The sequence below is a fragment of the Copadichromis virginalis genome, linkage group LG13 (assembly GCF_057382275.1).
Source record: "Copadichromis virginalis isolate Kocher_CV1m ecotype Utaka linkage group LG13, C_Virginalis_male_GT1.1, whole genome shotgun sequence".
NCBI classification, from domain to species: Eukaryota; Metazoa; Chordata; class Actinopteri; order Cichliformes; family Cichlidae; genus Copadichromis; species Copadichromis virginalis.
The window spans coordinates 17370592-17383385 of record NC_140630.1 but is presented as its reverse complement, the minus strand read 5'-3'; the positions used below and the strand labels follow the sequence as shown (position 1 = coordinate 17383385).

Here is a 12794-nt window from a genome sequence, read left to right as displayed (position 1 = left end):
TGGAGTTGTGTTTTTGCTGTACATGCATGATTCAACCCCCATGAGAAAACATTGCTCACCCACTTTTTCTGTGACTAAACCGGAGCTGAACCTCATCAGAAGAGCAACATATTCAGGTTCTTGTTCTTGATTAATATTCCACTCAGGGTAACAGGCTAATTAACTTAATCTCCTTGCATATAGCTAGACATTTCATTAATCATTGTTAAATTTATTGAACTGATCAAAGCCAAAGCCACTGGCTGAAGATCACACAAAAGGAAAAAGTCATGAAAGTTCACCAAGTTTGTTATCCTCTGTCATCTCCTCCATACAATATTCCAGTGATGCAATAGCTGCCCCCTCTTTCTTGCTGTTTTTTTCATAACTTGTTTGCCACACTTTGGTCTCCTTAATACCAATAAGTCAGGGTTTGAATAGTTTTATTTGAGAACTGTTGCTAACCTTATGCATCACTCCATGGCCTTGATTTACTATCCCTTAATGTCTTACGTCCAGCATGATAATGTAAAGCAGAAGCACTCAGTGAGTTCAGTTGTCTTCCCAGCCTCTAAATCCACCAGAAAGCCTCTGAGCACAAATGGACAGCTGACAAAAATGTAGAAATTTTATTTTAGAATATATAATAAATTTATACGGTTGGTTCCATATCATGTGATTTTGTGACATCTGTAACACAATGAACTGAAGGTGTTTTAACAGCAAGAGAGTTTACATTGGCTTCCAAACATGTAGCAACAATAATGTGTTAGCAGCAGTAAGTCCGCTATGTTCATAATACATGTTTTTTTGTTTGTTTGTTTTTTCATCGATGGCACAACAAGCAGAAACTTCCAGCCTTTAAAAGCCACTCATGAACAAAAATAAAAACCCAATGTTATCAGAATCAGAATCAGAAAGGGTTTTATTGCCAAATGTTGAGCGGGTTTACAACATTAGGAAATTGCTGCAGTGCTTCAGTGCAAACATACTGTTATAAATACTGTTATAAATTAAGCTTAAATAGACATGAAAATAAAAATTAGAATAAGAATTAAAAGTGCTAAGTAGATAGATAGATATATACATGATATATACATGAGTGCAGGTGGTGATCAGTGCCAAACATGGAATGATGCAGTGAACACAGCGTAGGGTCATGTGTTAGTGGTGGGAACAGTCATACGGTTATTGTTCATGTGTTCAACAGCAGAGGGGAAGGAACTGTTCTTATGGCGAGAGGTTCTGGTGCGAATGGACCGGAGCCTCCTGCCTGAGGGGAGCAGGTCAAACAGACTGTGTCCAGGGTGAGAAGGGTCAGCTGAGATCCGAGCTGCACGCCCCAGTGTCCTGTAGGTGTACAGGTCCTGCAGAGATGGGAGTCTGCAGCCAATCACCTTCTCAGCAGAGCGCACAACACGCTGCAGTCTCTGTTTGTCCCTGATAGTGGCTCCAGCGTACCACACGGTGATGGAGGAGGTGAGGATGGACTCGATGATTGCAGTGTAGAATTGCATCATCGTCCGTGTTGGCAGGTTGAATTTCTTCAGCTGCCTCAGGAAGTACATCCTCTGCTGGGCTTTCTTAATGACGGAGGTGATGGTGGGCTCCCACTTCAGGTCCTGGGTGATGGTGGTACCCAGGAAGTGGAATGAGTCCACAGAGGTGATGGGGGTGTCAGTCAGGATGATGGGGGGGAGTGGAGCTGTGTGCTTCCTGAAGTCCACAATAATCTCCACTGTCTTCTGGGCATTCAGCACCAGGTTGTTGTGGCTGCACCAGGACACCAAACGTTCAACCTCCCTCCTGTAGGCAGACTCATCCCCGTCCGAGATGAGTCCAATAATGGTGGTGTCATCTGCAAACTTGATTAGCTTGACAGACTGGTGGGTGGAGGTGCAGCAGTTAGTATACAGGGAGAAGAGCAGGGGAGAAAGAACACAGCCCTGAGGGGAGCCGGTGCTGATGGTCCGGGAGTCCGAGACATTCTTTCCCAGCCTCACATGCTGCTTCCTGTCCGTCAGGAAGTCAGTGATCCACCGGCAGATGGGATCAGGCACATTCATCTGGGAAAGCTTGCCTCGGAGATGGTCTGGAAGACTATAGACTTTATATAAAAAGTCATATAGACTTTATATAAAAGATGGATACAGCCACATGGTCACTGCCATCTTGATGTTTTTAAATCAGACTAAACTGGACCCCTCAGCAGTGTTTTGTGGGTGATGTTGTATAGTAACTAATATAGATATGTGTGGCATAAAGCTAGGGATGTGGCTGTTTTGAATGACAGGTGGGCTGACACTGGCTGCTGAAGTCAGTTTCTGTCAGTCTGCTAGAATTCACCTTTACTGATTCTAGCCACCTACTGGTGTTACTGAGCATAAATTAGCAGACATGTGTTGCATCGGTACAGTTTATGTTTCTGACCATGCTTGCTTTGGTAATTTAGTACCTAAATAAACTCACTTTTGGCTCCAAAAGGAATAAATAAACAAATATTTTTTAAAATGCCAAAACTGGGGCTTCAAAATATGAAGATTTCTTTTATACATACTCTATGGTTACAATACCAAATTTCATCCAAAAAATAATTACAGCGCTGTGCGCATTTTTTTTTTTTTTTTAACATTTTAATGAACTGATGTTCATGTTAGTAGGCACTAATAATTATGCATCTATTTCTCAGTGTTGCATTCATACATCCACTTTCTCATTAAAATATAATTCCAAAAAGCAAAGACATCAATGGACAAACTGCTAAAATCAGTGCTTTAGAAAAGGACTTTACTTTGTGTGAATGCCACTTTTTCTATGTCCCTTAAAAGAAAAAGAAAAGAAAGTACAGCTTAGGCTGACTGTATCGTCTCTTGTTTTGCAGGTATTCTGTCGTTAACAAATATTTCAGTCCAAGTCACTGAAGCCATGGCACTAGTGAGGCCATAAAGAACCAAATACAACTAAACCCCTAACTGCACAAATGGTGTGTGTGAAGCAGCACTACACAAATTTTGGTATTCCCTAGCTTCACAACGGGAAAAAATGCAGTTGAACCTCAATAATTTATCGCATATTACTGGGAAATCACGCAAAGTCACTCCATATGGTGCTGTCACTTTATGTTCTCCCCGGCCTGTTTTGGGTGTCAGGGAGAGAGGTAAGAGGTGTTTTGATGGTGAAAGCGAGTGCATGAAGAGGTGAGAAATGAGTAGTTTATTGGATGGCTTTGAGATTGGAAACGCATAATAGGATGAGGTCAGTTGTTAACACTGGCAAAAGGTGCCACGGGAGAGTGGCACAACCACACAAGGGCATTCATATAATATAGACGCATGCCACTCAAGAAACCACTCATCCAACAAGAATGTACACACTCAAACTAATTAGCAGAACCGCCCATCCAATGTGTGCATATCTGTTTATGTAAATTGTGCTGGTGTGGTATGCTGCTTAGTGCCACTGCATGTGGCTGTTGAAAACGTGCCAGGCCATAAACACTCCTTGCCTGGTACCCAACCACAGATGTCGTTTCAATAAGCCTTCAGTCGGGCTGAAAAATAAATCCTGGAGGTCCATACCTGTGTGATTACATTCTCTAATTATAGTTTGGAGCAGTAACTCCGAGATGACTGAATGAAACGGGCCCTCGGGGTGTTGTGAATGTAATTATATCCTGACAATTAATAGGCCCAGTCCTCAGAGAAGAGTTTGTTATATGATGACGCACCTGACCGTTTTTAGCTCACCAGGGAAGCCTTTGAATTATGACATAATTACAAGGGAAAACATGATATGCAAGGATGATAATTATCCCCAAGTACAGTAACAGTAAATGGCACTACCTTTTAGAATACGAGTTCATAACAGGGGAAAAGTTTAGATTTCTCCTCGGCACAGTGTTTAACATTAGCTGCTGGGCCAAAAGAGGAAATATCTTGGACCTGGAATGCATCATTTGTGGCCACAGATAATTTCATGAAAATGTTTCTTTATCCGGAGGAGTTTTGATATGTTGCTAATGCTCTGAGTATACACGCACACTGGCCAAGCACACATATTTAAATTGCTGGCAGGAGAGAAAAAGCTAAAAAAGCTACCAGGTCATGCATGGAAATAGAAAGATTAAGAGACAAACATTTGAAAAATGACATGCTGCAATAAAATATATGACTTGTTATGTTTTCTGAGAATGTGCGGAGAAACTGAAGACGTTTTCTGGAGGAAGATGTACACTTTGTCATTCCGCAGCCCTTACCACACTGTGGAGAAGGAGTAGCTCCCCTGATGTTTGTTCTGTATAGTATAAATGCTCAAATAAACTCCCTGTTCTCCATCTACGCCGGTGTTTTCACTTCCACTGCCTTAACAGACTTCTGCAGACTGTGTGGGCATGTGCAGTCTATCCTTGATTGGCACGTCTTTCATTTTCCAGTAAGTGCTGTTGCAATCTTTAGGACAGCACATCATTTTACACCTATCTCTATCACAATAAACAGCACATTAACACCCACTTCATTAGGTATGCCTTGCTAGTACTGGGTTGGTCCCACTTTTTGTCTTCAGAACTGCCTTAATTCTTTGTGGTGCTGATTCAACAAAATGCTGGAAACATTCCTCAGAGATTTTGGTCCATACTGACATGATAGCATCACACAGTTGCTGCAGATTTGTAGGCTGCACATCCACATTTAAATACCCTGTTCCACCACATCCCAAAGGTGCTCTACTGCACTAACATCTGATGACTACCGAAGTCATTTAAGTACAGCAAACACACTGCCATGCTCAAGAAACCAGTTTGAGATGATTTGAGCTTTGTGACATAGCACATTATCATTCTCGAAGCAACCATCAGAAGATGTGATCATAAATGGATGGGCATGATCAGCAAAAATACTCAGGAAGGCTGTGGTGTTTAAATGATACTCTATTGGTACTAAGGAGCCCAAAGTGTTCCTAGAAAATATATATCACACAATTACAACAACACCAACAGTCTGAACTTTAGACAAAAAGCACGATGGATCCATGCTTTCATGTTGTTTATGCCTCGATTTCTTGTTCTTAGCAACCAGGAGTGGCACCCAGTTTGGTCTTCTGCTGCTGTGGCTCATCTGCTTACGGTTCAACATGTTGCTTTTCTGCATCACTTTCAGCTTTCCTATCAGCTCAAAACAGTCTGGCCATTTTCCTCTGACCACTGGAATCAACAAGGCACCCAGAAAAATTCTCTTTTTCTGAAACAGTCAGACCAGCAACAACCAAAGTGACTTAAATCACCTTTCTTCCCCCTTTTGATGCTCAGTTTGAACTTAACCAGGTTATCTGTCCATGTCTACGTGGTGAAATGCATGGAGCTGCTGCCATGTGATTGGCTGAATATTAGGTACACCTGTTCAACGTGGAGCAGTTGAACAGGTATACTTAATAAAGTGGCTAGTGATGTAGACTGGTGACCACATATTATTATTTACACTAACCTGAGCAGTGTAATTATCTAAAGTATAACTGTACGAATGAGCCTGTAAAACAGACCTGCAGGAAAATTTATAGAAAACTGCTCACCATGATTGTGAAAATTCACAACTTTGCATATTTGTCTTGAGCTTGCACTCACTTACACCCAATTTCATCCATCCTACTGTGTTGCTTGACATCTGCCCTGGATTTTCAACTGTTTTCATAATTTCTACTTCCCTGCCAGCCTTCCCAGGGCGTGAACACATGCTTGTGTGACAGCCACAAAGACAGGCAGGTGAGGGTAGGCCAAGGGTGGGCATGAGCTCTTGGTGTGCCAGTCAGTAATACTTTTCCTCAGGTCGAGGTGTACTCACCTGGAGGGTGTGTTACTGCTGGAAATCTCTGTAATGAACAGAAGGATGGATCCCTGCCTGATCAAATTCCACTGCAGCCCCATATCTTTGTTGCCTTCCAAAAATGTTCAGCATACCAGTGGGTTTTATTGACTTGTCAGAGCAGACAGCAGGAGTGCAAGCTCTGCCTTGTAAGGTGTGCAGTTAACGGGTTTTAAAGCAGGAATGTCTGCAGATCACTTTTTTTCATTTGTAATACGTTTGCGTGTTTTAGGTAAACGCAGTGATTAGAGCTACTGTAGAGCACACACTGGGAGAAAAGCAATTTAGAAGATAAAGTTATTATGTAAAGTTTTTACAGGACTCTATGCATTCCTGTGAAAAACTTACACCGCATGATTCAGTAGCTTGTAGAACCACCTTTAGCAAGAGTAACTTGAAGTAAACTGTTTTCTGTATGGCTTTCAAATAGATAAAGAGTGAGCCAAAATTCCTCCACAATGTGGAGGAATTTTGGCTCACTCTTCTTTACAACATTGCTTCAGTTCATTGAGGTTTGCAGGCATTTGTTATGCACGGCTCTTTTAAGCATTTCAGTTGAGCTGAGGACTTCGGGTCACCGCAGCACATTGATTCTAAACATTATCTTGTAGATTTGTTCTTATGCTTGAGATCATTGTCCTGTTGCCTCAGCCAGTTTTGGCCAAGCTGTTAGACAGATGGCCTCACACTTACAATACAGAGAAGTTCACAGTCGACTCAGTGACTGCAAGGTGGGCAGGTGCTTTATAACTCATATGCCATTTTCGGTTTTCACCAGCAGTGGCGTTGTGCATTATGGTCAAACATCTCCACTTTGGTCTCGTCTGTCCAAAGACATCTTATAGTTTGTTCAGATGCAAATTTGCAAACATAAGCTATGCTGCTATTTTCCTTTTAGAAAGAAGAGGCTTTCTCTTGACAGCTTTTCCAAACAACCCATACTTGTTCAGTATTTGTCGACTTGTTAACATTTAACATGCTAGCCGAGGTCTGTAGAGTCTAAAATGTAGCTCTTGGGTTTTTTGCAGTTGCTTGAATTGTTGCACACTCTGACCTTGAGGAGAATTTCCTGGGATGTCCATTCCTGGTAAGAATGTGGCATTGTGTTTACACACACTTGAATGCTCTGGACCAGCAAACTGCCAAAACTTTTGCTTTTGTGGACACAGTCACACTTGCTGATGATCAATTAATCAAGTGCATTTGGTGAGCAGGATATGACTCCTACTTATTCTCTTAATTCCTATAGAAGCAGTAATATATAACTGTGTTACACATGAAAATCTTGGGGAATAGAACTGCATATACTGAAGGAAAAAAAGTTTAAAACCTCTTGTTGTTGACACAGGACAAGACCTGACACAGGTTGAACCGTGTCAAGTCTACCAGTTTCAATAACCTAGATATTTGGAAGGCCTTTAAGGATTTAAAAAAAAATGCTGTTGATTTTTTTTTACATCACATAATAGCAGTGCATGAGAGGCACATACTGGGGCGCATGCAAAACTTTATAAAACATCTTCTTTTTTGAAAAGCAGTTCCTGTTATTTCCCACACTTCTGCAGGATGTGTGGCAAACATTTTTACTGACTGGAGAGGCTGCATGGCTTGACTCTCACTGGTGAGACTGAGTCAGGGAAAAGGAGATATGGTAAACTGCCAGTGATGACAGATGCTATTCCACTATCGCTCTTATAATGAGTTTAGCCTCTCTCCCCCTCTTTCTCTGTCTTCCTACTCTTTCCTCTCACCCCCTGTCCTGCAAATACAGTTAGCTGCATGACCATCCGCGATGAATGGCTGTTAACAGCTGCCTCTTTTTTGATAGTTGCCTGTGAGAGCATGTAATTGCATTTGGCCTTGGGTGTACATGCACTCATTAAACCGGTGTCAGTGCCCATTACATTCCTCAGGAGTGCAACTCAGGTAGAATGCAAATCCCAGGCAGGAACGGAGCGTGCTCCCAGGATGTTTCAGCGCAGAGAAGAAAAACACTTTGGAGCTCAGATCAAAAAGAAAACCATGAATTATTATCGGTTTGGGTGTTTTCCTGTTTAAACTCTCCAGGGGAACTGTTCAGTCATTCTGATGAACATAAATACAAATTGAATTCAACACAAATAAAATTCAATAATTGTATCTAAAATAGATCCCAGAATAACCCTGCCAAAAATCTCACTATCAGTAGTAAGAGGATGTGTTCGGCTGAAATAATTGAGCTGGTCCAAGTTGTTAAGGCTCAGAGGGGATAAGATCTGCTATGCTGGGATTGGATCCATGCTGGGATAAGATGCAGAATTCCAAAAATGCCCATCTACATGCCAAGATTCTGTGTTAGACCCATTTGGTTACACTGAACCGCCTTATCTCTTTGCATATTATTTGGATACTGCTAACAAAACACATACATAAATATATTAAAGGCAAAGCATGTTTCAGTGACATTTATCTGAACATTCTAATGTGACTACAGAGGAAGGCGTTTTGAACTGTTATGGAAGTGGCAAACACTAAAACTAACAACCTACAGATTCCTCAAAACCTCCAAAACAGGCTTAATGTTCTCGACGGCTTTCATGTTCTGTATCCATCAGTTATTGTGACACACTGTGTGAGACAAATCATCAATCGTGTAACATCCAGTGAGATGCGATTGTCTGCCTGAATTCCACAATATTACTGCAGAGACAAAGAAGCCACGACATCTCATACAAGAGACTCATTAATGGACTTTAACGCCTGCCGCCCTGCTTATTCCCCAATCACATTATGACATGTTAATGTACTCGGAGGATGAAAGCAAATCAACGAGCAACGGCATGGCGTTTGTTTGGGGCTGCACGAAGGAAATATGAAGGATACTGCAGGCGTATAATGACCCCTAGTGGAAGAACTCCGCACGCACATCTGCGTGCGCACTGTCACAACCACACCCCTAAAAAACAAACAAAAAAAAGGTAAAAGCATGAAAAATTCAAAATATGTCTCTAGGAATCTAAAGGTTGTTCATATATTTGCTCTCTGATCACTCAAAAAAAAAAAATTAAAATAAAAAATAGCTGTTGCAATTTTAGGATTAAGTAGAACAATGACGGGTGCAGTGCTGTAACTCTCCGACAGATGGCAAAGTCTGCCCAGTTCATACCGTGACACGGGCGTTATCCCTAAACTAGGCCTCTCCAACTCATTGTCTTCTTCAAACCCATCATGGAGTAAGCACTAAATTAAAACCCATAGCATAAAATAACAGAAATAAGCCATTTAATTTATATTGTTCCAGCCACATTTGAGCCACTTATTTAGTGAGTCTACCTCAACATCTCTACGATACTGCGTGATAAAATACGTCTGTACAGCCACTGTCAGGTTTTAGGGCATTGTTCAGTAGCAGTGTAGACCTGTTTGGCAGGCAGCACACTCCCTGTAGCTGGATTTGGTCTAAATCTGCCGGTGACTGTTCCAACTGTGCCCTTAACTGCTTTCTGGTGACTTGAATGATGAGCTCTGGAGCAGACAAAGAGAGTGTATGTGCACGAGAGAGAGAGAGAGGGCGAGAGATCCCATCATCCTTCCTGGTGGGAGGTTTGAGATGAGCTGCGCAGACCCGTCCGCTACCGACGCATCTTCCTGGCCTGCCCCCCTCTCTCTCTCTCGCTCTCTCTCTCCCTCCCGCTCGCTCCCTCTCCCAGTCTCTCTCTTTCCTCCTTTTCTGTCTGCCACTAGCCTACCTGAAGGGAAGTGTACAAAGCCGATAAGAAAATCTGGCGTGCCGGCGGGGCCCTGTGTGCGCTATGCTGCGGTAAAAGGGCCGCTATTTGCGGTGTTCACAGGGGATGTAGAGAAGAACAGAGGCGCCGCTCTCCCTCACGGACCGCGCCGTGTCTGCTTTTGCTCTACCCAGCCCGCCGCATCGCTGAGCGGCCTATGAAGCACACAAGATGTCGACCAGAACGCCATTGCCCACAGTGAACGAGCGTGACACCGAGAACGTAAGTGCAGCTGTCCGGAGACACCTGAGCGATACCGGGCGTGGGGACGGAGTGGTAACGACCCGGGGATGTGGTTATTTTGCGCACTGGCCGGTGCAGGTTAATGGCAGCTCTTCGTGAGGCTACAGTGTTGCAGAGTGACTCGACCAATGAGCACAGCAGCTTTTTTTCACCCCCCCTCCCTTCTGATGGGAATGAAAGCATGGAGCGTAGAAATAGCTTAGAATAAAAGTGCGGCCCGGCTGTGACTGCCTCGCTCTCTCTACACAACAAGGCTACCCTGAACAACGCACTGCGTCAGTATTATGCCGCTTTTAATGGCACAAGCGAGGCTTGAATGTTAACACTGAGAATGAGGTGTCTGTGTGGCCTGTGAGAAAATGGTGTTGCTCCACTCGTGCAGCTGGGGGGGGGTATTTTCTAGTCCACGACGTCAATATATAGGGTGTGTGTGTGTGTGAGAGGGGGGGATGTTGCCCTACTTTTCAATTGCAAGGCTCGGTAGCATCGCAATGTAACATCCATAACCTATCGGGCCCTGCTGTAGGAGCACGCTCGGTGCTGCTGAGGAGGAGGCAGCGTGTTGTTGTTCAGCGAACCAACACGCAGACAACAGGGCGAAGAACGACTTGAATTAATCACAGGAGATTTCTCATGCGCCGTGTGGAGGAATGTTTATGAACGACCACCCACTCCCAATTATGGCGCGCACATCCACAATAATGTAGCTCTTCAGAGATCAGAACAGATGAGGGCTGCTCCTCTGTGTGTGTGTCTGTGTGTGAGTGTGCTGACAGGCTGTGACATATCTGGGTTCGTCTGATTTTTTTTCTTTCTTTCCTGGAAACAGAAGCCTCCTTTAAGGCTGCAGGCAGTCTTTTTTGTTTTTTTAAATGGTTGACCTATTCATAGACTTACAGAGAGGGCTTTTATTTTGCCTCTATATTTCTGAGCACGTGTTTGCCCGGGTTGTCATGTTGAGGTGGTTAAAATTCAAGTGAGAAAATGCATTTCCTCTTCAGCAAAGTTGCATAACTTAACAAACCCTATTGTTAACTTTTACATGAAGACATCGGTCCTCTCTCGCTCTCATTGTCCGATACATTACTGAACAATGATCTGCCAGTGTTCAGTAATGCATCAGCTCATAGGAGTGCTAATGTAACTGTCTGTCTAATGCTGCACTCTCAGACACAGACACAGACTTCTGGGTGGCTATTAAAGCACTGCCTCAGCATCACTGGCAGTAGCCAGCCAGCCCAGGCTCCCTCTGTTCGACTCCAGCACGCAGCCCCAGGGCCCACTTGCAGCTGAACTGCATTGCATAACAGCTTATTACTCAGAAAGACAAGTGGCTTTAAGTGCAGCAAAACAGAAGTAGCTCTCTTCTGGCTTTCTTCTTCATCTTTTTTTATTAATGTGTGTGTGTATGTGCACAGGTGTGTTATGCCTCATGTTTGCCCCCCTGAAGACATCATCTCAGTGTCTGGGATCAATGGATGGACAAGTGAAACAAATTTTGTGCATTAATCAATCACAAGAGCCCAGAGTCATTTGCCTGTCCAAATATTCCACTGCTGATTTAGAGAACCTAAGCCAAGTGTGTGTGTGTGTGTGTGTGTACACAGTTGTGTGGCTGAAGGTCAAACTGGCCTCATTACAGGTGCGATCTAAAATTGACTTGAAAGGCACTAGTGTGGCATTTACCCGCTGCAAAAACAACACATGCACATTTCTCTGATCTAAAAAAGGCATTACAAACAAAACCATCTGACTTTGTCGGGATTTAATATAAATTTATGCTGTGAAATGTACACATGCATCATAGCACTCCCTCAGTGAGGCTAGCTGAGGTGTTGCGCACACAGCAGGGTGTAGCGTTTCCCCAGTGAAATGGGAGCAGGGGAGCCCGGGTAACCAGACCAAGGCTTTATTCTCTGGCTGGGTGTGGTGCTCAGGAGCAGAGGATCATGGGATCTCTGACCTGGACTGACATTAGCAGCTGTTGTAGAGGAGAGGACCAGAGGAGACTGCATATAGCCTGTGCCAGCATAGTACTTATAGCAAGCTGTTCCTAATTCACCTTCACATGCTGTATCACAGAGACGCTTGTTATTGGTTTTGACTGTGGAACCAGCAACATTGTTATCACAAAATGTGCCTGTGTGTTACACTTTTTTTGCTGGTTTTGTCAAAGACACACAGTCTGAAGTTCAGTTTCTTCTGATATTGACTCTTACACTGTGAATGATAGGGTCATTAGGTTTAAGGCGTTAAAGCACCGAGATTTTGATTCTCCCCCAAATACTTCTGTATAGATCCTCATTGTGAAACCAACTCTGGAATTGGGGCAAAGCTACTCTTTCAAAGTTCAGCTTTAACAGTACTGCATTGCTTCTGTATGTTTTGCCTGTATAGCAAAATGATCAGTTTGGAAATGTGCCACAAAACTACTTAAATAATATTGGTGTCTGTGTAAATCAAAGGATGTTGCTGATCTCCACTTTTTTTCCCTGCAGCACTCTTCGGTGGACGGCTTTGTTGAACCCCAAGCCCCCCCAACAAAGTCCGCGAGTCGTCACAGCCTGCCACGATGCCGCAACTCTTTCACCTCCACAGAGGAGCACCCTCACATTGGCAATTACCGCCTCCTCAAAACCATTGGGAAGGGGAATTTTGCCAAAGTGAAGCTGGCACGACATGTCCTGACTGGACGAGAGGTGCGACAAATTTTTAATCTTTGCTTTATAACGTTTATACTGTGCGTTTTATTTGTCTTATATAATATAGTGATGCACTGATCCAATATTTATATGGAATATTGATCAGCAGCAGTGCATTATTTGCTAAAAGGACAGCTAACAGCAAAGGATCAGCAGTTTAAGGTATTTTAAATCTGCTACACCAACAACTTCTCTGTTTTAAGTAGTTTGTGACTAAGCTGTGCTCACTAAGTTGACTGAAAAGCTCA

The 12794-nt window shown here is 43.2% G+C and overlaps 1 protein-coding gene across 2 annotated transcripts in view; it reads left to right on the top strand.

Moving 5' to 3' along the window:
- The first annotated feature begins 9452 nt into the window (after positions 1 to 9452).
- mark1 (MAP/microtubule affinity-regulating kinase 1) overlaps positions 9453 to 12794 on the top strand; it is a 36173-nt gene continuing 32831 nt past the window's right edge. The window contains exons 1-2 of one of the 2 annotated variants that reach the window (XM_085477651.1): positions 9453 to 9823; positions 12343 to 12543. In XM_085477651.1, coding sequence (XP_085333777.1) covers positions 9773 to 9823; positions 12343 to 12543 — 252 coding nt within the window. In that variant the 5' untranslated portion in view covers positions 9453 to 9772. The remainder of the gene's footprint in view (positions 9824 to 12342; positions 12544 to 12794) is intronic. The other variant, XM_085477652.1, reaches the window with a different exon arrangement.